The sequence below is a fragment of the Ziziphus jujuba genome, chromosome 7 (assembly GCF_031755915.1).
Source record: "Ziziphus jujuba cultivar Dongzao chromosome 7, ASM3175591v1".
In the NCBI taxonomy this organism is placed as follows: Eukaryota; Viridiplantae; Streptophyta; class Magnoliopsida; order Rosales; family Rhamnaceae; genus Ziziphus; species Ziziphus jujuba.
Genome location: NC_083385.1, coordinates 4689084 through 4715927, shown reverse-complemented (window position 1 = coordinate 4715927; position 26844 = coordinate 4689084). Strand labels below are relative to the sequence as shown.

Below are 26844 nucleotides of genomic sequence, written 5' to 3'. Positions count from 1 at the left end.
TTCAATATGGTTTCTCAAACCAAATAGTTTCCAAAATGATTTAAAATCTCAATTTAAATACTAAAATATTTAACTACTCCAAGTTCACTTATGAACCCATTAGAATATAAAACCATTTAATACATTGTCAAACCTTACGTAAAATGACAACTCATATTTAATAAGGCAAATATTTTTTTATATGCATAATCCAAACATTTAATCAAATGGTATATAAGCCAAATTGTTCGAACACATATATATTATATTATACCCCAAAACAATTTTTAAAACTAATAACCATAGCAATAATTACAATAAATCAAACCACAATTTCTTTAAATTTCCAAATATATTCTTTTGGCACCAAAACGTATATTAAAAACATTATAAATTAGCAATACCATTCTAGATAGAAATTCTCGTGATATCGAACACATAAACATATTTTGAAAATATTCAATTATGAAATATTCCAACAAATTAATTTAATAATTAATAATTTCAAATTCAAATTCATAAAATTCTTTGAATCAAAATATTTTTTAATATATAAATATTTTGATTCACTCAATTGGGCATCAAATTTTCACAAATAAAACCACTAAATATTTGGCACATAAAATATCAATTTCAAATATTCAATTCACACAAAATATTCACAAATTTAATTTCCAAAATTAATTTGAAGGTGGGTCACTCACCTGGAGCACGCCATTAAACCAAGATCCTCCATGGGATCAATTCCACGACGCATCCGTGCTCCTAAAACAACAATATTACACAACTCAAATAAATTAATATTTTATTCGAATAAATAATACCCAATACCCGGGGGGTTAAACACAAACGTTAACCAAAATTGACGAGTAATATACCGAATCGAAGCTTGAGTGACGAGGATCACGAATCCGGTCTTACTTCCCGGAGATCGGACCGGTGGTGGCCGGAATCTCGCCGGAAAGCTCTCGGTCTTTAGAGCCCTGATTCTCCCAAACCGTCATAAATTGGAGGAAAAGCACATCGGATTTGGATTCAGGAGGTCAGAATTAGTGGGGAGGGCCGGGCGGTATAACTGGGTACTCGCCGAAACTGGATTTTCCGGCGAGCCGCCGCGGTCACCGGCAACCGTCACCGCCGGCAGTGCATCCGGTGGCCGATGGCTGAGATTTTTGGAGATTTTGTAGATCAAGGGGAGAGGGTTCCAACGGGACTGGCAGTGAGGCAAACGGAGGTAGGACGGCGAAGAGATCTGGGTTTGAAGATTTTCGGCCCCTCGCCGGAAAATACTCTGATCCCGGCACGTCGGAGGTCCGGTGGCCGTGAAATTTGGTGGGTAGGCCGGAATTCCCACGGGTGAGAGACCAGTTAGGCACGTGTGGCTTGGGGTGGTCGGAAACTGGGCAAATCGACGGCGGCCGGTGGTGGAGGGGAAAAATCACCGTCGCAGGAAAACGCTCCGATCCCGGTGCATTACCGGCCAGTTGGCCGTGATATTTGGGTGGCCGATCAGAATTGAGGAGGCAGAGGCAGTGGGGTGGCGCATGTGGCCCTCCGGTGGCCGGATAATGGCCAACCGGTGGTGTCTGGTGGTTTTCTCCTCCTCTCTTTCTTTCTCCTCCTTCTCTCTCCTCCCCTCCCCCCCTCCCGTTTTGTCAAAATAAAAGCCACCGTGGGTGATACTGTTCACCCAAGTGGACCTCTCAGATGTTGACACATGGCATCACTGTTCACTTAAGCCAGATATATTAAAATATTACGGTAGTCGGAAAACTTCACACGTCCATAACTTTTTAATCAGATGTCCAATTTAAGCGTGCCGCTAGTCTATGAACTCATATGGACGAGCACTTTACAATCATACAAAAGTCAAAGAAAATTCTACAACCATAAAAAGTCAACTCCCGGCACCTTTTGGACAGTTCGAATCTCGACTTATTTTGCCCATAACTTTCAAACCGTAGCTCCATTTTTGCTGTGCTACTAGTCTACGAACTCATACCAACATGTACTTCGTAATGGTACCTCAGTCAACCTAGAATTCCATTTGAGTCAAAAAGTCAACTTTTGACCCCTTCGGTCAACGATCAACGGTCACTGTCAACGGTCAACCTCGGTCAAAGTTGAAAATTTTCCGTTGTACTTTGGGACGGGGTATTACAACCAATGTCTCCCAAATGTCTGGAAGAGAGCTTAGAAGTAGGAGGGCCTGATCCTCATCCCCTAATTGGTAATCCACAACAGATAGTTGATTTACCAAGCTCTAGAAATCACTGGTATGCTCGGCTACAGAAGTTCCACTCTGCAAGTTTAGATTTACCAATTGCTTAAGCAACAGGGCTTTGTTCCGAGCAGTCTTGGCCTGGTACATGTCCACCAATTTTGTCCAGAGGGCATACGCATCCGTTTCCTTCGCTACATGATGGAAGACACTGTGGTCGATCCATTGCATGATCTGACCGATCGTTTTCTTGTTTAATTTCTTCCATTCTGCTTCTTTGCTGGGATCGGGGTTTTCTGCTTTAGCTTCTATAGGATCAAACAGATCCTTACAATTGAGGAGATCTTCCATCCGAGGTCTCCAAAGTGTATAATTTGTGGCTAAGCTTAACCATAGCTCCCGAAGATGATTCTTCCATTGACATTATGGCTTGACCAAAAATGGAGCCGAATTTGGCAAAATGGAGTTAACCGTTGCGTCTGAAATGGCCAAAAATGGTGGACTTGACTCTTCTGGGATCAAAATATAATTACCAAAATTTTGGGGGGGAAATGTAATTTCATAAAAATTTTAGGTCAACCTGTAAATATAGAAAATACAGGGGTTAATCTATAATTTCGAACAATTCAGGGGCTGTTCCATAATTTTAGAAAGTTCTGATGACGTGGTAGATTGTGTTGACGTGTCAACATGTGGCAGATGACATGGCGATTGCCTGGATGACGACGTGTCAGGTCGCGTGGCAGATGACATGGCTTCGTGCGATGATGTGGCTGATGATGTGGTCGTCTTCAACCTCCAGACGGCGCATGCGGCGCGTGATCTTCTGCAGAAAATTTCAAACGGCACGTTAGACTCGTCGTTTCTCTCTGACGAACTTGGTTCTTATCGTCTCGTCGAGTACTTTCACCTGGTATTGTAAATTATTGATTTGAGTAACTTTTCGAAACACCAACTTGAAGAACAGAGGCTCTGTTTCTTCAAATTTTGAACCCAAGCTCTCGACCTAGAGTTCTGATACCACTTGTTGTGATTCTTTGACCACTTCAGAGAAGAAATATGAGAAGAAAAATAAAAAAAATTCTATTACTTTCTTGGAAATAGAATACAAAAATAAAACTTCTCTCATGAAGGATTCTCACGTGGAACCTCTCTCTACACTGTCAAATTCTCTCTGGAATTGCTCACTCTTCTCTCAAGCTCTCTCTGGAACTTAAACACTCTCTCTCTCAGAGTTTACTCTCAACACTCCTCACTTGGGATGATATTGAGCTTGCTCGACTTGGCTTGAATATGCATGCAACGGGCCTATTTATAACCTTACTAAGACGGTTGCATGGCCACCATTTTCAACTTCTTCTTACAGGTGCCCACAATTGTTGAGCAAATTATTTTTCGGCATTAATTGCAGCAACCATTGTCAACAATGGTGGTTGAGCAGTCTTCACACTGTCGGTGCAGTGGTGGTACAGCTGGACTTCACGACCAACAATTACATAGAAACTATAACAATTGCATAGAAACTTAAAAAAAAAAAAAAAGGAAAAAAAATGTTACATAGAACTTATCTACATAAACAAATGCTTGAGCTAACAAATGCAGATAGGCAGTTGCCTCACACTACATACGCCACCAGTTGAGTTGCTATGTCGAAGTTTTGCATGTAATTTACATAGAACTTAATTTGCATAAACAAATGCTTAAGGAAACATATGTAGTTGGGAAGCTGCACCCACGCTACGTACGCCCCCAGTTAAGGTGCTTTGTCAATGTTTGTGCATGTAATTCTTTACTTGGGGAAAGAGATTTTGTTTCTCGTGCATATCTTGTGGACTTTGTTTTGGTATCCGAATGCCTTTTAGGAAGATGTTTGTGTGGATTCTTTGTTTCATAAAAAGCATAAACATACGAAAGAATATTGTTAGAGAATTGAACTGGGTTGAACTTGATTTCCAACAAGAATTGTTTTTCTGTGGATCTTTTTTTTTTTTCAATAAAAATGGCCAGCAGTGCCTTGTCACATGACATGCCTGTTGCAATTTTCGCTTCTGCTTTCTTTTGTAAGGGTTTTTATTACATGCGGAGATTTTTGCATATTGAGAAGGAACCGGTGAAAGTATTAGTTACTTGTGCTGCAGGCATGTTTTAAAATCTATAATTTCTAGTTTTTAAATGAACTTTTTATTTCATTTCATGAGTTTATAATAACTCGTGGTAACTTATAAATCTTAAGTTGGTTTGTATTGCTAAATTTTTATAGAAATTTGTGATTTGAATTCCTAAGTATTCAGTTAACTATTCTTAGTTTCATGATTGGATTTTGCTTGAATAGTTAAGGTTAAAAAATTCTAATCCTAAATATAAACTGCAATATGTTTCCATTCCCATCATATTATCATCATAACTCATGACCAATTGGTCATAAAGATCAAAAAATCATACTTGTTAGAGTGATTTTTCCATATACTAGCTTAGATCATATGTAAATGCCTTAAATAAAGTTTTGTCCAACAGGGGAGATAGGCTATGCTATTGCTCCAATGATTGCAAGGGGGGTTATTCTTGGCGCCAATCAGCCTGTAATTCTACACATGCTTGACACTGATGCTGGAGCGTTGAAAGAAGTCAAAATGGAATTGATTAATGCTGCGTTCCCCCTTCTCAAAGGTAAAGCTTTTCAAGTTGTAGGCTTCAACACTGGTTGAAGGTATATTCTAAAATTTCATCTTTGAGGTTCATATATTTCTTCCGTGTATGAGTCAACAGATGTCGTTGCTACTACGGATGCTAAAGAAGCTTGCAAAGGTGTCAACGTTGCTGTCATGATTGGTAGTTTACCCGAAAATGAAGGCGTAGAAAGTAAAGATGTCATGTCAGAAAATGTATCAACCTTTGATGCTCAAGCTTCGGCATTGAGGGAGCATGCTGATAAAAATTGCAAAGTGGGAGGCTCTTTGAATTGCTTGCATGACATTTCCTGTTTCAAAACCTCTTTTTTTTTTCTTTTAAATATTGCACCAAGCAATTTTCTAGAATTGTTGCTAAATATTGACCTTTCAACTCTGTATCCTAATGTCAATCATGCAATTGTCACCACAAGTAGTGGAGAGAAAAGTGTTAGAGAACTTGTTGCTGTTGAATGGAAACAAAAACCAGAAGCAAAACAAAGCAAAACAAAACAACAACAAAACAAAACAAAACAGCAAAACAAAGAGCAAAACCTGAAGGAAGGAAAGAAAACTGCAGCTGCTGGTTTTTGAATGATTCTCTGCTTTTGTGGCTTACAGCATACCAAAGGAAAAAACATAACACTATTTATACTAATACTTAACCCTACCTACATAAAACATCATAAAATTACCCTAAAAGAAGTTTCTAAAACTTGAACTTTAAGAAAACTTGGACCCTAAGTAACCAAGGCCAACAAAATAATAACCCAAAAAAATCAAGTTTATATTTCAACACTCCCCCTTAAACTTGATTAGTTATTCCTGTTAGACTTCTCAATTTAACAAAGACTTCATGCTTGAGAGGCTTGGTAAAAATATCGGCTACTTGATCATGAGTCTTCACATACTCTAGCTGTACATCTCCTTTAATAACGCATTCTCTAATATAATGATAACGCGTATCAATATGTTTGCTTCGATCATGAAAAACAGGATTCTTGGCAAGGGCTATTGCTGATTTGTTAGCCACATAAATCTTGGTTGGTTCTTCTTATGGACAACCCAACCTCCTTAACAAGTTTCGAAGCCAAATTGCATGACAAACACAAGAGGTGACAGCTACATACTCCGCTTCACATGTTGAAAGAGTAACAATTTGCTACTTCTTTGACATCCATGTAAAAGCCGTATTTCCCAAATAAAACACAAAGCCACTTGTGTTTTTACGATCATCTATATCTCCACCCCAATCACTATCACTATATCCAACAAGCTTGTAATCATCGGAAGTTGAATAATACAAACCAAAACTTATTGTACCTTTTAGATAACGAAGAATCCTTCTTGCTGCCTTCAAGTGAGTTGTTGTTGGATTCTCCATGTATCGACTTATAACTCTTACAGCATAAAGAATATCCGGCTTTGTACATGTTAAGTATCTTAAACTTCCAACCAAACTCTTAAAAAATGTTGGATCCACCTTTTCTCCTTCCTCATGCTTTGATAACTTGACTCCACATTCCATTGGTGTACCAACCAGATTTGCATCATCCATTTTAAACTTCTTAAGTACCTCCTTAGCATACCCTTCTTAAGTAATTAATATGCCTTCACCTCCTTGCTTTACTTCAATGTCGAGATAGTAAGACATGAGCCCAATATCGATCATCTCAAACTCCTTCGTCATCTCCTCCTTAAACTCGGCAAACATACTTGGATTGCTGCCCGTGAAAATTAAGTCATCTACATACAAGCACACAATCAATATATCATCTCTTTTAATTTTAATGTAAAGTGCATGCTCATATGGACACTTGATAAAATTCCTTTCTTGGAGATACTTGTCAATTCTAGCATTCCAAGCTCTTGGTGCTTGCTTCAACCCATAAAGTACTTTCTTCAACCTTAAGACTTTGTCTTCTTGTCCCTTGATTTCATATCCTTGTGGTTGTTCGATGTAAACTTTTTCTTCAAGAACTCCATTTAAGAATTCAGACTTCACATCCATTTGATGTATTTTCCAATTGTGTTGAGCTGCCAATGAGATGATTAACCTTACCGTTTCTAGTCATGCAACAGGTGCAAAAACTTCATCATAGTCTATACCAGCCTTTTGACTATAGCCTTTCGCTACCAACCTTGCCTTATACCTTTCAACCTCACCTTTGGCGTTCTTCTTGGCTTTATACACCCACTTCACACCAATAGCCTTGGATTTTTGTGGAAGTAAAGCTGGTTCCCAAGTTTTGTTCTTCTTGACAGCTTTTATCTCCTCATCCATGGCATTCTTCCAATTTTTGTCTTTCATTGCCTCTTGGAAGTTCACGGGTTCACAATCAGCAAATAAACAAAACAAAGTGAGATCATCCTGGTTTTTGGTTACCTTATATATCTCTTGTAAACTCCTAAACCGTGGGGCCCTTTCACTTGAATTTTCGGCTTCTTGAAGACCTGCTGTTGGTGAAGCTGGTGGGGTGATCGGCTCCTCTCTTATTAGCTCCATACCTGGCTGTTCCACTTCTTCCTCTTCAAGATATAGGAGAAAATTGTAGCTCTCATCATGTGATTCCCAATTCCACTCTTCTTCTTCATTAAATATAACATCCTGGCTGATTATTGTTTTCCTACTCTTAGGATTGTAGAGTTTATACCCTTTGGAGTTTATGTCATAGCCAATAAAGACATACTTCTCACTTTTGTCATCCAATTTGCTTCTTTTCTCATCAGGTACATGGGCATGAGCTATGCTTCCAAACACTCCTAGGTGTGAAATACCGGGCTTCCTTCCACTCCAAGCTTCTTAAGGTGTTTTTCCCCACACACTACTTGTTGGAGATCGGTTAGATAGGTAGACAGCACATGCAACTGCCTCTGCCCAAAACTCCTTCGGCAATCTCTTGCTTTTAAGCATGCTTCTCGCCATATCTAGGATTGTTCTATTCTTCCTTTCTACCTCACTTTTCTGTTGAAGGGATCTTGGTACTGTTAAAAACCTTTGAATTCCATGTTCTTCACAATATTTCTGGAATTCATTTGATGTGTACTCTCCTCCTCGATCAGATCTCATAGCTTTAACCAAACAGTCACTTTCTTTCTCAACAAGAGCCTTAAACTTCTTAAAATTCTCAAATACCTCTGATTTTTCTTTCAAAAAATATACCCACGTCTTTCTCGAAAAATCATCAATGAAAAGAAGGAAATAGTAACTCTTACCAAGTGAACTAGGCTTCATCGGACCACACACATCAGCATGTATAAGTTCAGCGGCTTTCGAGCTCTTGAAGTTGTCTCTTTGGGAAAACTTTTTTTAAATTGCTTTCCAAGTAAGCACCCTTCACAAACTTGATCCGGATTACGAATGCAAGGTAATCCTCTCACCATCTCCCTTTTGGACAGCAACTCTAGACCTCCAAAATTTAAATGCCCAAATCTAAGATGCCAAAGCCAAGATCCATCTTTGTAGCATGCCTTGAGACACTTGGCAGCATCATTTTGAATGTTGAACATGAACATTCTATTTCTTGACATCGGCACCTTGGCTATTAAGTTGCTTACATTGTCCCTTATACAAAGATGGTTGTCTCTTAGATGAATATCATAACCTTTCTCCAAAAGTTGTCCAAGACTTAAGATGTTGCTTTTCATACTCGGCACATAATATACATTTGATATGAACTGGTGCTTTCCTCTCCTTAACCGAATGAGGATGCTGCCTTTTCCTTTTACTGCTACCTTGGATTCATCCCCAAAAGATACATTGCCTTTCACGGATTCATCAAGCTCCACAAACATGCCTCTCCTTCCGCACATGTGATTGCTTGCACCGGTATCCAAGTACCATGTATGGTCTTCACTTCTTTTATTATCTTTGTAAGCCAACAACAAGGTACCATCTTCTTGACTTCTTTTTCGACATAGTTGGCCTTCTCTTCAACTTTATTGTAGCCAGGGGCTCTACATTCGGAAGCATAATGACCGAGTTTTCCACATTTGTAACACTTTACATGGAACTTATTTTCATACCTTGGTGCTGAGAAACCTCTCCCACGGCCTCTTGTTGATCCTCTTTCTCTTTGAAAGTTGCTGTTATGATCATCACCAAACTTCCAGCCCCGTCCAGGTCCTTGCCAGTGGCCACGTCCTCGCACACGGCCTCGTCCTTGTTGGCTTCGATCATTGTGACCGCTGCTGGTTTCCTCTTTAGTTGCATCAATTCGGGCTTGAACAACTGTTCCACTATTCCTTTCTTCTTCTTTTTCTTTTCTTCATAAGCTTGCAACGAACCTAAGAGCTGCTCCAATGACATAGCTTCCAAATCTTTTGTTTCTTCGATAATGGCAACAATATGATCAAACTTTGAATCTAATGATCTAAGAATTTTTTCCATGATCTTAACATCATCTAATTCTTCACCATTCCTTTTTAATTGATTGGTCACCATCAAAACTCTAGAAAAATAATCAGATATGAGTTCTCCTTCCTTCATATGCAGCGTTTCAAACTCGACCCTTAAGGTTTGAAGTCGTACCTTCTTGACTGGATCGGCTCCCTTGTAAGAGATTTGAAGTTTCTCCCATGCTTCTTTAGCCGACTTGGCTTCCGAGATCTTCTCAAACGCATCATTATCTAATCCTTGATAGATTAGATAGAGAGCTTTCGTGTCTCTCTTTCTTGAGTCTCTCAAACTATCTCTTTGATTTTGAGATAAACTAACTTCATTCTCTGTTTCGACGTAGCCTTTCTCCACTATCTCCCATACGTCTTGGGCACCAAGGAGAGCCTTGATCTTGATACTCCAGTTGTCATAGTTATTCTTGTTGAGTGTTGGAATTTGGAAAGGGACCATACCATTATTGGCCTTTTTTTTTTTATCACGGTACTGTTCACGCAACTGTTTACGTCGCTACTGTTCATGATACTGTTCACGCTACTGTTTATGTCGTTACTGTTCATGCTACTGTTTACGTTGCTACTGTTCATGAAATTGTTCAACCAAGCTCTGATACCACTTTTTTGAATGGAAACAAAAACCAGAAGCAAAACAAAACAAAACGGAACAGCAAAACAAACAAAACAGAACAGCAAAACAACGAGCAAAACCCGAAGGAAGGAAAGAAAACTACAGCTGCTAGTTTATTGAATGATTCTCTGCTTTTGTGGCTTACAACATACCAAAGGAAAAAACATAACACTATTTATACTAATACTTAACCCTACCTACATAAAACATCATAAAATTACCCTAAAAGAAGTTTCTCAAACTTGGACTTTAAGAAAACTTGGACCCTAAGTAACCAAGGCCCACAAAATAATAACCCAAAAAAATCAAGTTTATATTTCAACAATTGCGGATGATAATTGGTAACTCAAACTCTATAATCTGTTCCACTTCCTTTCAGTTTTCTTTTTCTTCATAAGTTTGAAATCATTCGAGGTAATTTGTCAAATCAGGACGTAAAAATTTTATATCTGTTATAAGGTTGAGCGATTGTTTGCCAGGTTTAATTTTGAGTTCAAGACCAGTGTGCTGCAACGTGATGCAGCCATTTTCAGGGCTAGGAAGCGATCAAGTGCATTATCTACTGCAAGTTCTACTTGTGATCATGTCCGTGATTGGCTTCTTGGAACTCCTGAGGTTGATCATGTTCAATCTTAAATTAGCAACCATTGAAAGATAAATTAATAAATAAATAAATGGTGTTTGATATGATAGTAGATTTGTTTAATATGATGCAGGGAACATGGGTTTCAATGGGCGTCTACTTCGATGGGTCTTATGGCTCGTTTCCTGTTATATGTGATGGGACAGGAGAATGGTTTATCAAGGGTATGTTGTGTGTAACCATTCATAATTTTTTTAATTTTTTTATTGGTAAATACCATCCATTAAAAATGTTTTAAATATTGTTTTCATAAACCAAAAAATTCATTACTAGTAATTGATTGTGAAAATCTGAGAAACAAAAAGGATTAAAAGATGTTTCATTGAATGGCAGATTTGGACAAAACTACAGAAGCCCATCGTGGACAATAAGAAAGCATTGGCACATCTATGATGATATGATGATGTGACTGTTTGTGTGTTTTGCTGTATTTTGTTTCCTGACTTTTGTGTTTGGTTGGAATAATTGACAGAAGTCTGTTATTTTAATTGTCAAATAATATCCAAAATGATGAGTGATTTGGCATGTGATGGCATCCTAGATTGAGTTTGTTCGTTTCTGGATGGACCAGACTGTCAGGACCCGTCCAGAATTCCTTCCCAGAACCCTAGACAAGCCCTGATCCCAGGGAAATACCACCGAATCTTCCAACGGAAAATCCGGCAGTACCTCCCCTAAGGGTAGGACTTACCAAAAATCACCTGCACTGAAAACACACTTCGATACTCACCCCCTTATTCCTCCCGCAAACTACAAATTGTTCCACAAATTTCAGCACTTCTCAACAATAACAACAGTCCAGTGCATACATAAAACATAAGTGTCCCAATAGTATATAGAGCTTTAAGAAGTGCTATTCAACAGAAATACAACAAGGATGAAAGAAATAATACACTGAAATGAAAGAGTACAAAGGTACTTCTCGAAACACGATAGCAGCGGAAAAATTGGTTCGCTCTGGAAGAACGTCTACCACCACTTGCACCTAAGGGAACGGAACTTAAAAACGTGAGATGCTAATCATCTCAATGAGTGACCCTAACTACTGAACACTTTTAATGATAATAAAATAATAATAATAACAATTAAGGGAATTGAATAAATACCAACAATTAATAAATAAATAATAATAAATAATAACTGTTGGAAATAATAATTTCCCTCAAAACTCTCACCAATCACTCCGTTTGAAATGTTCCCTTTTTAAAACAATTTCACAAAACCCAATGTACATACTTCCCGAAAACCAAGGGATTAAACCATTTGATAAACAATAAATAAATAAATACATACCCCAATATATGTAATTAAAATGTAATAAATTATAGTAAATAATTTTTGAACACCTTTGGAGTTTAAAACATTATTTGCAAATTACACCTGACGCACCACACCATATACCGGTGATGCCCTCCGATACCCAGCATCCCAAGCACCGACTGGCCGGGGGGGTTAAAGAGAGAAACTTGCAAACGGCACTTCGGTGTCCCGACAGTACCACTGTTGAAACCATCATCCCGGCCAAGGAGGGGGGCGGCTGTGGCCAATAACAAACTTGCCTACCCACGGTCCAATGGCAACTCACGGGTGAAGTAATACCTACGCGCTAAACCACATAATACTTGCGCACTACCACGTGTCCATACACCAGAACACCAATACTGTATGAGTGCGTCTAAAAATAAACATTATTAACCAACCGTACCGTTTTCCAAAATTACCGTGGGAAATACATTAAATTCTCACACTTACCATCCCACATATTTTTATTTAACAACTCGATACGAAATATCGATAACAACAAACCACAATTTTCTCGAAATACGAGATGCAACCATAAAAATACCGCGGGCATAATTTATAAAATTTAAACAAATATTTTTGCAAAATATTTAACCCAATTATGCCCGAAAAATATTACTTAAAACCACGTACAATTAATACCGAAACATACTTTACTCATGCATAATAAATAAATTAAACCACAATAAAACCATAACCAAATTGTACCACATGAGCATAATTCAAATACCAATTAAACATAATTAATTGCCCAAAATAATTTTTGAAGGTGGGTCACTCACCTTGAGCGCGTAAATCAACTAAGATCCTCCTCAGAATCAACTCCACCACTCGTACTCGCACCTAAACAACCACAGTGTACCAATCAAAAATATTAATATTTTATTCGGATAATTCCCAAATGGGTACCCGGGGAGCTAACACCAAACGATATTTAAAAGTTACGAGTTATATACCGAATTGAAGCTCGAGTGATGAGGATCACTGATTCGGCCTTACTTTCCGATGATCGGACCCGACGGGGTCGGAATCTCGCCGGAAAGCTTTTTGGATTTCGGCTCCGCAATTCTCCCAAACCATCGTGAATTGGCAGAAACGGATGCCGGATTCGGGTTCAAGAGATCGAACACAGTGAACTGGGGCCGACCGGGAGACTGGGTACTCGCCGGAACAGTAATTTCCAGCGAGCCGCCGCGGTCACCGGCAACAGTCGCCGGCGGCGGCGCGTGCGGTGGCCGTTGGCTGTGATTTTTTGCAGATTTGTAGATCGTGGGGAGAGCAATCCAACGGGACCGGCGGTGAGACAAACGGAGGCCGGACGACGGAGAAATCACGGTTTGAAGAATTCCGGCCCCTCGCCGGAAAAAGCTCCGATCCTGACACGTCGGTGGTCCGGTGGCCGTGAAATTTGGTGGGTCGGCCGAAATTGAGGAGGTGGTGATGGCTAGCTGGTGCGTGTGGCCGGAAAATGGCCGGAAATGGGTCAATCGGCGGTGGCCGGCGGTGGAGGGAAAAAGTCGTCGCCGATCTTCGAACGTCCGATCCGGGCGGGTCCGGCGGCCAATCGCCGTTGGCCGGCGCATGTATAGTAGATCGGCCGGAAAATTTGAAAATCTCCGGCGGCCAGTCGGACTCTCTCTCTCTTTCTCTCTCCTCTCTCTCTTTCTCTCTCTTCCCCGAGAATTTTGTCAAATAAAAGCCACAGTGGTGACACTGTTCATCCACATGGATCAATCAGGAGCTGACATGTGGCGTCACTGTACACTTAAGCCAGATATAATAAAATATTGCGGTATCCGGTGAACTTCAAACGACCATAACTTTTTAACCAAGCGTCCGATTCAAGCGTGCCGCTAGTCTATGAACTCGTATCGACGAGTACTTTACAACCGTACAAGAGTCAACACCAAATTTACACCACAAAAAAAAGTCAACTCCGGCACCTTTTGGACAGTTTGCACATCAACTTGTTTTGCCCATAACTTTCAAACCGTAGCTCCGTTTTTGACGTGCTACTAGTCTACGAGCTCGGGGCATCATGCACTTCGCCACGGTACCCTGGTCAACTGGAAATTCCAACTGGAGCAAAAAGTCAACTCTTGACCCGCTCGATCAACGAGCACGGATTCCGGTGCGATTTGGGACGGGGTGTTACACAGACCAAAAAACAAAAACAAAAACAAAAATAAAACAAAAAAAAAAAGGAAAAAGTGTGAATTCTAGGAAAAGCCTAAATATTGACTTCGGATTTGAATATTCTCTAATCTTGGAATATATATATATATATATATATATATTTTATATGAAAATCATTGGAGTTGGAACAGGATGATATTTATATATATATATATATATATATATATATTTATATATATCTTCAAGACTTTCAACGTGGTTAAAACGCTGCAAAATTCATAAATATAGGACCGTGACCGATTCTCGCCAGCAAGTTCCACATACTTTTTTATTTTTTTGGGTTGTTAAATACAAGTTTCACATACCTTATTTTGAATGAAGTAATTGATAATAATATAATAATACACATTCTTTTTTCTTTTCTTTTTTAAATTTTAAAGAAAAGAGTGTCTATTAAACCAAACCAAAGTTATCTATATTGGATTTTTTTTTTTTTTATTGAAGATTTCTATATTGGAAATTGGAAACCTTAAAACCTTAAATATACATAGATAAATATATATATATATATATATATATATTTATATCGTTATTTTTTGTATTCACGTATATCAATGTTTGGCATAATATTCTTTTCTTTAAAAAAAAATCTGTATTAAATTATAAATACTCAAATAAAAAATTCGTTAGGGTAAAACGTAGTTCTAATTTCAAAATATAATTTCTTTTTTAATTTTTTCTTTTTTTGGGAAAGAAATTGCAAAATACAATTTGGTGCACATAACTGATTAACATAGGCAATTAGTTATGCAAGAATTAATGAAGGAGATTAGCTTCAGTGGTTGAGCATCTCTATTTATACATTTCCAAGTTCCAACAGCCCCGATTTCCCCCATAAATTCAGGTTTTTAGTTTTAATTGTTTATTTTCTCTTATTGTTTGTCATGGCAGTGTTTATCTCTGAATCTGTTTAGGGGAAACCAGTGAAAGTTTTTTGCGTTCAAAATATTTTTGAGTTGGATTAAGTTTCTTTTTCTTCTTCGTGTTCTAAGGTGTCGTAATTTTTGGTTGTTGTTTTAATAAGGTGGGTTAACCCTATTTTGATAATCCGGTATGGATGAGACTATGAAGCAATTTCAACAAAGCTTGATTATGAATAAACACAGCACATTATGTTAAAACCTTTGGAACTTAATGATATTTTTGTAATATGCTCGTTGTTTTGCACTTTAAATTTTGAGAATAGTAATTTGCTCAATTTAGTTTTGATGCAGTTTCATTGCTTATAATCTTGCACAGGTTCTGGTGGTTGCAAATCCTACAAACACCAATGCACTCATCTTGAAAGAATTTGCACCTTCAATCCCGGAGAAAAACATTACATGTCTTACCCGATCAGATCACAACAGAGCATTAGGCCAGATCTCAGAGAGGATAAATGTTCATGTTGGTGATGTGAAGAATGTTATCATCTGGGGAAATCACTCTTCAACTCAGTATCCGGATGTCAACCATGCAACCGTCACCACAAGCAGTGGAGAGAAAAGTGTCAGAGAACTTGTTGCTGATGACAATTGGTACCTCAAAACTAATCCATTTCATTTGCCTTCCAGTTTCCTGGTGTTTAGTTGAATCAGGATTTGAAATTTCATTTATCTAATAGGTTAAGCAATTGTTTGCTAGGCTAAATTCCGAGTTCATCACCACGGTGCAGCAGCGTGGCGCTGCCATCATCAAGGCTCGAAAGCTATCGAGTGCATTGTCTGCTGCAAGTTCTGCTTGTGACCATATCCGCGATTGGGTTCTTGGAACTTGAAGGTCGACTATTTTTTATCTTAAATTACAAACCATTGAAAAAAAAAATGGTGTTTGATATGAGAATAGATTTGTTTATGCGATGCAGGGAAAATGGGTTTCAATGGGAGTCTACTCTGGTGGGTCTTATGGGATTCAACCTGGCCTTATCTACTCGTTTCCTGTTACATGTGAGAAAGGAGAATGGTCTATTGTGCAGGGTAAGTTGTGTATAACCAATTAAAAGCGTTATACATTATGCTTCCAGAACAAAAAAATTATGTTCATCTATATGAGAAAATTTTAAGAATTAAAATGGTTAAATCGAATGGCAGGGTTAAAGATTGACGAGTTTTCAAGGTCAAAGTTGGATGCAACTGCACTAGAGCTCATTGGAGAGAAAGCGTTGGCATATTCATGTCTGAATTGATGCTGATGATGGCGGTGGGACTAATTTGTGCTTGGATTGGTTGGAAAATAATGAAAGAAGGACTCCATATATGGTCTAATAGAGTAGTCAAATAATTTCCAAATGTCAAGTGCTTAGGTAATGTGATGGCATCCTAGAGTTGCAAAGTGCGTTTTAGAGTTCGTCTTCTTCTGGGTGGAAAAAATGTGAATTCTGGGAAGCATATATAATATTTACTTGGATTTGAATATTCTGTAATCTTGGAAATGAACGAAAATCATTGGACTTCGAACAGGGAGATATTGATTTCTTTAACGTGATTAGAACACTGCAAAATTCATACATATACCCATGAGGATCAAAGACTAATTCCTCACCAACAAGTTTCATGGCATTAGATCTGGCAAAATTTTATACGACATTATAATACGACATGAATTTACAAGACAATTAATAGATTTTAATGGGTAAAATACAATAACATATGATAAATCCATTATACTAATTTAAAAAGGATAATATTTGTAAGTATAGAAGTTTTATAATATTGAAATTATTTAATTTATTGTCAAACATATATTAATTTGTTGTTTTTTAGTTTAATTTTTTTAAAAATCTAAAAACAAATAAGATTGTTTGTAAGATTTTTTAAAAAATATTATTTTATTATTTGAAAGCTAAGTCAAATTTAAAATTTAAAATTTGTATATATTTTTAATCTATTAAAAGATCGAGTGAAAGATTATACGATAATTTTACAAATGGGTTCGAGTTTATCTATTTATACACGAAAGTTTAACAGATCATATTTTTGACACAAACACTATACAACACAACACAAACACAATTTAATTTCATAAATTACCACTTCTACATAGCATTATTTGAAATAATAATAATAATAGAAAGATTTTAAAGAAAAGATTGCCTATTGAACCAAACCAAAATTTTCCATATCAGAAATTATAAATGTACATTAATATTTTGTACAACACACATTAAAAGAAAAAAAAAATCCTCTAAAAAGTTCCTTTCCCTCCCTCTACAACAATTGCAAAAAAAACCCACTTTGAGTTCTAGCCACACTACTTGGTATAGTTATTCTCTTTACATTTCATCACTTCGGTGTAATATTCTTTCCTTTTGTCTCGCTGCAATGAATATGAGTATAGAATAGAATATTTAGATAGTGGTATTTGTTCTTCATTTACTTCAATCGGCATCGGGGGAATCCATATCTCCAAGTCTCACATGACCATTTGCCCTGGTTTAGATAAGGGCACATTAAAAATTAGTATAAGATTTACAAGCACAAAGAAAACTAAATACACTATCGTCATTCAGTTCTAATCATCCACCAACAATTACATAGAAACTTTAAAAAAAAAAGAAAAAATGTTACATAGAACTTAATTTGCATAAAAAAATGCTTAAGGAAACATATGTGGTTGGGCAGCTGCATCCACGCTACGTACGGCCCCAGTTGAGGTGCCTTGTCAATGCTTGTGCATGTAATTCTTTGCTTGGGGAAAGAGATCTTGTTTCTTGTGCATAACTTAACTTGTGGACTTTGTTTTGGTATCCGAATGCCTTTTGTGAAGATGTTTGTGTGGATTCGTTGTTTTATAAAAGGCACAAACATACAGAAGAATGTTGTTAGAGAATTGAACTGGGTTGAACTTGATTTTCAACAAGAATTGTTTTTCTGTGGATCTTTCCTTTTCAATAAAAATGGCCAGCAGTGCGCCGGTTACATGGTTCTCTTTTGCTTTCTTTCGTAAGGCTATAGGTTACATGTCGAGATTTTTGCGTATTGAGAGCAACCAGTGAAAGTATTAGTTACTGGTGCTGCAGGCATGTTTCAAAATCTATATTTCTAATTTTTAAATGAACTTTTTTTTTTTTCATTCCATGAGTTTATAATAACTCATGGTAACTTATGAATCTTAAGATGGTTTGAATTGCTAAATTTGTATAGAAATTTGTGATTTGAATTCCTAAGTATTCAGTAAACTATTCTTAGTTTCACGATTGCATTTTGCTTGAATAGCTAAGGTTAAGAAATTCTAATCTTAAATATAAACTGCAATATGTTTCCTTTCCCATCATATTATCATCATAACTCACGACCAATTAATCATAAAAATCAAAAAAGAGCATATATCTCTGAAATTTAAAGGGGCATCAGTGACTCAATTAATAGTACTTGTTAGAGTGATTTTTGCATATGCTAGCTTAGATCGGATGTAAATGCCTTAAATATAGTTTTGTCCAACAGGGGAAATAGGCAATGCTATTGTTCCAATGATTGCAAGGGGCTTATGCTTGGCGCCAATCAGCTTGTAATTCTACGCATGCTTGACACTGATAATAATTATGAAGCGTTGAAAGAATTCGAAATGGAATTGAGTGATGCTGCCTTCCCCCTTCTCAAAGGTAAAGCTTTTCAAGTTGTAGTCTTCAACAGTGGTTGAAGTTATATTCTAAAATTTCCTCTTTGAGGTTCATATTTTTTCAACAGGCGTTGTTGATGCTAAGGATGCTAAAAAAGCTTGCAAAGATGTCAATGTTGCTGTCATGATAGATGTAGAAAGTGGATCAAGCTTCGGCATTACTGAATCATGCTGATAAAAACTGCAAAGTGGGAGGCTCTGTCAATTGCTTGCATAACATTTCCTTTTGCGAAACCTTTTTCTTTAATATTGCACTGATCAATTTTATAGAATGTTTCAATGAAGTTTCAACCTATAATATTTTCTTTAAATCTAGTTGGTTCATTCTATATTACAACTGAATATGTGTATATATATATATATATATATATATTACACACACCAAAAATAACTAACCAGCATTTGAAGTATGGTTTCGTTATTCCCACATGCCATCTTGGAGAATATAATTTTACAATCGGATTCTGAATAAACACAGAACATTATCTTAAAAACTTAAGAACTTGTTGCACTTTAAATTTGGAGACACTATAATTTGCTCCATTTTGATTTGATGCGGTTTTATCACTTATAATCTCGCACAGGTACTGGTGGTTGCGAATCCAGCAAAAGCGAGGGAACACCAGTGGGAAAAATTTGCACGTTCAATCCAGCAGAAAAACATTACATATCTTACCCGACTAGAACACAACAGAGCATTAGGCCGGATCTCAGAGAAGGCAGAAGTTCATGTTAGTGATGTGAAGAATGTTATCATCAGGGAAAATGACGATTCAACTCTGAATGTTGACGTCGATCATGCAATTGTCACCACAAGTAATGGAGAGAAAAGTGTTAAAGCTCATGTTGCGGATGATCGTTGGTACCTCAAACTCTATAGTCTATTCCATTTCCTTTCTGTTTTCTTTTCTTCATATGTTTGAATTCATTCGAGGTGTTGGAATATAACCTGCTGTGCTGACGTGGAGGCTAAGGCAAATATTAAAAATGAGATCATACAGGTGTATTTCACAGTGGCTTATATGCCACGTGTTATGGAACTAACTAGAAGAATGAGAAAATGAGTGCATGAAAGTGTGAGAGAGAGAAAAATACAGATTTATGCCTTTTATATAACAGAATTGTAATCATTTTACATTTTTCATTATGTAAGCAAAATATACTCTCTTCTCTCTGATATATACACCAGAAAATATATACACGTTTTTTTGCTCTCCTAACTTCTCTCTCTCTCAAGCTATCATCATTCATCCATAATATACAATCTCTCAAGCTCCATTAACATGGTATCAGAGCTGGTTGAATCTGCGTTGGGAGTAAATACTGTGCTCTAAAAAAAAAAAAATAGAAACAGAGCTCGAGCAATTCTGAGCTCGATTGAAAAGTGTAGGCTAGTATTACAGATCTGAAGCATCAATGGCTGGATCTGAAGTAAGGGCTCCTATATTTTCAGGAGAGAACTATAAATTTTGGAGAATCAAGATGGTCACCATTTTCAAATCCTTCGGGCTTTGGAAATTTGTGGAGAAAGGAATTCCAGTTTCTGCTGGGAAGCTAAAGGGGAAAATTGAAGAGGCTGAAGGAAGCTCAGCAAGTGAAGATGATGAACAGATGATGGAGTCTTACATGAAGGATGCAAAAGCTTTGGGGATTATTCAAGGTGCTGTTACTGATCAAATTTTCCCAAGGATAGCAAATGCAGAGACTGCAAAAGAAGCTTGGGAGCTCTTGTACAAAGAATTTCACGGTGGAGATCATGTAAGATCTGTGAAATTGCAAAGTTTAAGGAGAGATTTCGAATACACCAGGATGAAGGATGATGAAACACTGTCCAATTATCTTACAAGACTAAATGATCTAGTAAACCAGATGAAAACGTTTGGAGAGACACTGTCAAATGAAAGAATGGTTCAAAAGGTATTAATTAGCTTAACAAAAGCATATGAACCAATCTATTTGGTGATAGAAAATACTAAGGACTTGACATCAGTAGAATTTCAAGAAGTAATTGCGATTTTGAAGAGTCAAGAGCAGAGACTTGACCAGCAAGTTACTGATTCCACAGAGAAAGCATTCTCTACATTGTCTGTGAATTCCAAAATACAAAACAAAGGGGTATCACAATCTAATGTAGCTAAGTTTCAAAAGTCATGGTCCTCAAGAGAGAAGAAATGGGAACCTAAACAAAAATTTCAGCAAAGGTTTCATGGAGCTCAAATGACAAACACACATGCTGCAAACACTGTTCACGGAGGGAGTAGATGGCAGGTTGGAAGCAGTCAAGATAATTCAAAACCACAATGCAGAACCTGTGGCAAGTATCATTTTGGAGAATGTAGATTTAAAGGCAAGCCAAAATGCTATAATTGTGACAGGTTTGGACATTGGGCAAGAGAATGTACAATTGGAAGAAATGTGCAAAAAGCCAATTGTACAAATCAGATGGAAATGACAGGGAATATGTTTTATGCAGCAAGTGAGACTCATGACTCAAGCAAAAACAGTGAATGGTACATAGACAGTGGCTGCAGCAACCACATGACAGGAAATATCAGTTTATTGACTGATGTGAAGAGAAATATGTTTGGAAGGGTTCAAATGCCTAATGGAACACTAGAGAACATTGCTGGGAAAGGAACATTGGTGATTGACACTGACAAGGGAAAAAGACATATCAAAGAGGTACTATATTTACCTGGCTTGAAAGAAAACCTGTTGAGTGTTGGTCAAATGGATGAGCATGGTTATTATCTGACATTTGGTGGTGGAATGTGTCATGTGTATGATGGACCTACGTTTGAGAATCTGATTGTGCAAGTCAAAGCAAAAACAAATCGATGCTATCCATTGACTATGACATCGAGTGAGCAGGTTGCATTAACAGTTCAAATTGAGCTGAGTATGGAAATTTGGCATAAAAGAATGGGACATCTTCATTCAAATGCTTTGCTTGAATTAAAAAGGAAGGACATGGTTGTGGGATTGCCAAAGCTTGGAGAAACGATGAAGGTCTGTGAAGGCTGCCAATTTGGAAAGCAACATAGAGAAGTTTTCCAAAAGAATGGTGCTTGGAGAGCAGATCAACCACTGCAGTTAGTTCATACAGATTTGTGTGGACCAATGCAAACAGAGACACTTGCTGGAAACAGGTATTTTATGCTGTTTGTAGATGACTGCACACGCATGGTTTGGGTGTATTTTTTAAGAAACAAATCTGAAGCTCTTATCTGTTTTAAGAAATTTAAAGCAATGGTTGAGTTGCAAAGTGGTTTTAAACTTAAGTGTCTAAGAAGTGATAGAGGAGGAGAATTTCTGTCTGCAGAGTTTATAAAATTCTGTGAATCTGAGGGAATTCAAAGACAAATGACAGTGGCTTACACTCCTCAACAGAATGGGGTAGTTGAAAGGAAGAATCGGGTGGTCATTGAAATGGCCAAGGCCATGCTACATGATAAACAAATACCCTACTACTTGTGGGAGAAGCTGTTCACACAGCTGTCTATCTGCTAAACAGATGTCCTACTAAAGCCTTGAATGGGGTGACACCTTTCGAAGCCTATAGTGGAAGAAAACCTGGTGTAGGACATTTGAAAATTTTTGGATCCATTTGTTATGTTAATGTACCAGCTGAAACAAGGCAGAAATTGGATTCAAAAAGTGTGAAAGGAATTTTTGTTGGCTATGGAACCTGTGAGAAGGGGTATAGGATATTTGATCCTATAGCTAAAAAATTGATTTTATCAAGGGATGTTATATTTGATGAAGAAAGCTCATGGAATTGGAAGGAAGATGAGAGAAATAATGGAGGAAGGATAATTTCAGCAACCAAGGATAGTTGTAAAGTCTCAGAAGAAGTGAATCCAGCATTCAAAGACACTTACTATACACCAGAAAAATCAGCTCAAATTGTGCAAAATTCAAGGGAGACTACAAGCAGCAGCAGGGACAGTTCATATGCACCTAGGGGTACTAGCACTGAACCTACACACACTGAAACAGGTGGAAAGCATGCTGAATATGATCATACACCAGTAAAATGGAGGAATTTGACTGATATTCTGGCAAAATGCAACAATTGCATCATTGAACCCGAAGACTACAATGAAGCAGCACAAAATCAGTCCTGGATCAATGCAATGACAGATGAGTTGAGGATGATTGAGAAAAATAAAACTTGGGAGTTGGTGAGTAGACCAGCAGATAAGCCTGTAATTGGGGTTAAATGGGTATACAAGACAAAACTTAATCTTGATGGCTCAATTCAGAAAAACAAAGCAAGGTTAGTGGCTAAAGGGTATGCACAGAAACCAGGAGTGGATTTTAATGAAACGTTTGCCCCTGTTGCAAGACTTGACACAATTAGGACCTTAATTGCTTTAGCAGCTCACAAAAGCTGGAAATTGTACCAGCTTGATGTTAAGTCAGCCTTTTTAAATGGTGTACTGCAGGAAGAGGTCTATGTAGAACAACCAGATGGTTTTGTCATTGAAGGGCATGAGGATAAAGTATATAAGCTGCATAAGGCATTATATGGATTGAAACAGGCCCCTCGAGCCTGGTATAGTGAGATTGATGCATATTTCAGTGAGGGAGGTTTTCAAAAGAGTCAAAGTGAGGCCACTCTTTATACAAAGACCAAGGGAGAAAAAGGAATACTCATTGCAGCTATATATGTTGATGACATAGTGTATACAGGAAATGATGATGAAATGTTGCATTGGTTTAAGGCAGATATGATGAAAAGATATGAAATGACAGACTTGGGATTGTTACATCATTTCCTTGGAATGGGAGTAATACAAACAAGTTCCAGCATTTTCGTGCACCAGAAAAAATATGCTTCTACATTGCTGAACAAGTTTGGCTTAACTGATTGTAATCCAGTTCTTACACCATTAATTGCAAATGAGAAACTCAGCAAGGAAGATGGAAGTGGAACTGCAGATGAAGAGATGTATCGAAAGGTAGTGGGAAGTCTTCTATATCTGACAGCAACAAGATCAGATATTATGTTTGCTGCAAGTTTACTGGCAAGGTTCATGCATTGTCCCACAAAGAAGCATCTTGGTATAGCAAAAAGAGTATTAAGGTATGTCAAAGGTACCATAGATTATGGAATAGAATATGTCAAGGGGCAACAAGCTGTTTTAGTAGGGTACTGTGACAGTGACTGGAGTGGTTCTATGGATGATATGAAAAGCACATCTGGATATGCATTTAGCTTTGGTAGTGGTGTATTCTCATGGGCTTCAGTTAAACAACATTGTGTAGCACTCTCTACAGCTGAGGCAGAATATATAAGTGCCTCAGAAGCAACTGCACAGGCAATTTGGCTTCGGTTTGTGTTGGAAGATTTTGGTGAAATGCAAGTGAGAGCTACACCTCTACACTGTGATAATACCTCAGCCATTGCCATCACAAGGAATCCAGTCTTTCACCAGAAAACTAAACACATAGACAGGAGATATCACTTCATCAAAGAGGCCTTGCAGAATGGAATTGTAGATTTGACATTTTGTGCTTCCAAAGAACAAATTGCAAATATATTTACCAAATCATTACCAAGGGACAGATTCAATTATTTGAGGGAGAAGCTTGGAGTTGTCTCAGCACAGAGGTTACAGGGGAGTGTTGGAATATAACCTGCTGTGCTGACGTGGAGGCTAAGGCAAATATTAAAAATGAGATCACACAGGTGTATTTCACAGTGGTTTATATGCCACGTGTTATGGAACTAACTAGAAGAATGAGAAAATGAGTGCATGAAAGTGTGAGAGAGAGAAAAATACAGATTTATGCCTTTTATATAACAGAATTGTAATCATTTTACATTTTTCATTATGTAAGCAAAATATACTCTCTTCTCTCTGATATATACACCAGAAAATATATACACGTTTTTTTGCTCTCCTAACTTCTCTCTCTCTCAAGCTATCATCATTCATCCATAATATACAATCTCTCAAGCTCCATTAACAAATTTGTCAAATCAGGATAAAAATTTTATGTCTCTTATAAGGTTGAGCGATTGTTTGACAGGTTAAAATCTAAGCTCCATATCAATAGCAGGACTAGGAAGCGATCAAGTGCATTATCGACTGCAAGTTCTGCTTGTGATCATGTCCGTGATTGGCTTCTTGGAACTCCTGAGGTTGATCATGTTCAATCTTAAATTAGCAACCATTGAAAGATAAATAAATAAATGGTGTTTGATATGATAGTAGATTTGTTTAATATGACGCAGGGAACATGGGTTTCAATGGGCGTCTACTATGGTGGGTCTTATGGCTCGTTTCCTGTTACATGTGATGGGACAGGAGAATGGTGTATTAAGGGTATGTTGTGGGTAACCAGTCAAAATATATATATATATTTTGGTAAATACCATCCATTAAAAATGTTTTAAATATTGTTTCCGTAAACCAAAAAATTCATTACTAGGATTGAAAGAGGTTTAATTGAATGGCAGATGTTTGATGAAACTACACAGAAGCCCATCGTGGACAAGAGAAGAAAGCGTTGGGACGTTCATGATGATATGATGATGTGTCTGTTTGTGTGTTTTACTGTATCTTGTTTCTTGACTTTGTGTTTGGTTGGAATAATTGACAGAAGACTGTTATTTTAATAGTCAAATAATATCGAAAATGATGAGTGATTTGGCATGTCATGGCAGCCTAGAGCTGAGTTTGTTTGTTACTTGATGGAAAAAAAGTGTGAATTCTGGGAAAAGCCTAAATATTGGCTTTGGATTTGAATATTCTCTAATCTTGGAATATATGTATATATAGAGATTTTATGGCCAAGTCCGACCTAACCAAAAATGGTGCGGTCCAAAAACGTGAAAAAATAATTAGCCATTAGATTTTAACTTAGTCAATAAACGGTTTAGATATTTTCTTGTCACACGTGAGAAAATTGCAACTTCAAAAAAGTTTCCTTTAACTTTCCCATTTTAAAATATCATTTCATTTTCCCCTCGCACCACTGTTTCACACAAACTTTACTATTTCAAAATTTCCAAATTAAATTCACCATCTCTTACCGTTTTAAAATTCCCAAATAAAATCTACCATCTCCACCGTTCCAACCCCAGATATCCTTCTATTGATTCCACCACCCGGATCTTCTGCTCGACAATCCAAAATCCATTTAAAGTTTGGGTTAAAGGTTAGTATTTTTTACCCATTGGCTTTTTTCTTTTTCTTTTTTTTATTTTTCTTTTGGAGGGCCTTTGGCTTTTTTTTTTTTTTAAGTGTGAACAAAAAACCAAAAAAATAAAAATAAAAATGACATCAATAACCTGCAAAACGCCACCGACTTATGTACCAAACAAGTGGGCATTTTCCTTCAAATTTAAAGCTGCTCTTTCTCGGTGGTCTAGAGTAGTCTAGACGTGGCTGAGAGCGAAGTCCCGGTGGTGACTATATCGCTGTCCAGAGTAGAAAGGGCGTCTATGGCCTTGATTATCGAGTCTCCTTTGGCTGGGTTCTTTTGAGTCTTAAGGCCCCTATCTTGATCGAATATGAGGTTGAGGAGTTCCTACTTGGAGAGTTTCGATTAAGCTGTGAGAGACGAGCAGGCAATCATAGATGAGTTAGAGTGGTGGGGTTTCAGAGAACAAGAATTGAAATGGTGGTGTTGTGGGTTGAATTGAATATTAGAAAGAAGGAGGTCTAAGGTCATAAAGTTCTGGAAATTTTCTGTTTTTTAATTCCTTTGTAACTTTTTTATATTTTTGCAAGTATCATTCAAAATAATAAAAATCAAACTTAACAAAATTAAGGACCAATCAATAATTACAAAATTGAAAAGATAATAAAAAAATTAGAGGACCAAAGCCAACGCGATTACATCCCAGCTGCGTTGGGTTTGGTCACTCAATTTTTAAATTTTTTTAATTCCTTTATAATTTTTTTATATTTTTGCAAGTATCATTCAAAATAATAAAATTCAAACTTAACAAAAAAATTTGAGAACCAATTGAAAATTACAAAATTGAAAAGATAATAAAAAAAATTTGGGGACCAAAGCCAACGCTATTACATCCCAGCAGCGTTGGCTTTGTCCACCAATTTGTTAATTTGTTTTATTATTTTTTTTAATTCCTTGGTAATTTTTTTATATTTTTACAAGTATCATTCAAAATAATAAAATTCAAACTTAATAAAAAAATTAAAGATCAATTGAAAATTACAAAATTGAAAAAATAATTAAA

At 37.2% G+C, this 26844-nt stretch overlaps 1 protein-coding gene and 1 pseudogene across 1 annotated transcript; both read left to right on the top strand.

Annotated features, from left to right (window-relative positions):
- Window positions 1-4199: 4199 nt before the first annotated feature.
- Window positions 4200-16194, top strand: LOC112492492 (malate dehydrogenase). Its single transcript, XM_060819270.1, is given in 7 exon segments — window positions 4200-4338; window positions 4715-4867; window positions 4967-5142; window positions 15270-15547; window positions 15654-15788; window positions 15855-15985; window positions 16100-16194. Coding segments are annotated over 7 exon segments (1107 nt in total).
- A 1710-nt stretch (window positions 16195-17904) lies between these two features.
- On the top strand, window positions 17905-25385 carry LOC107424210 (malate dehydrogenase, cytoplasmic-like; annotated as a pseudogene).
- The last annotated feature ends 1459 nt before the right edge of the window (window positions 25386-26844 follow it).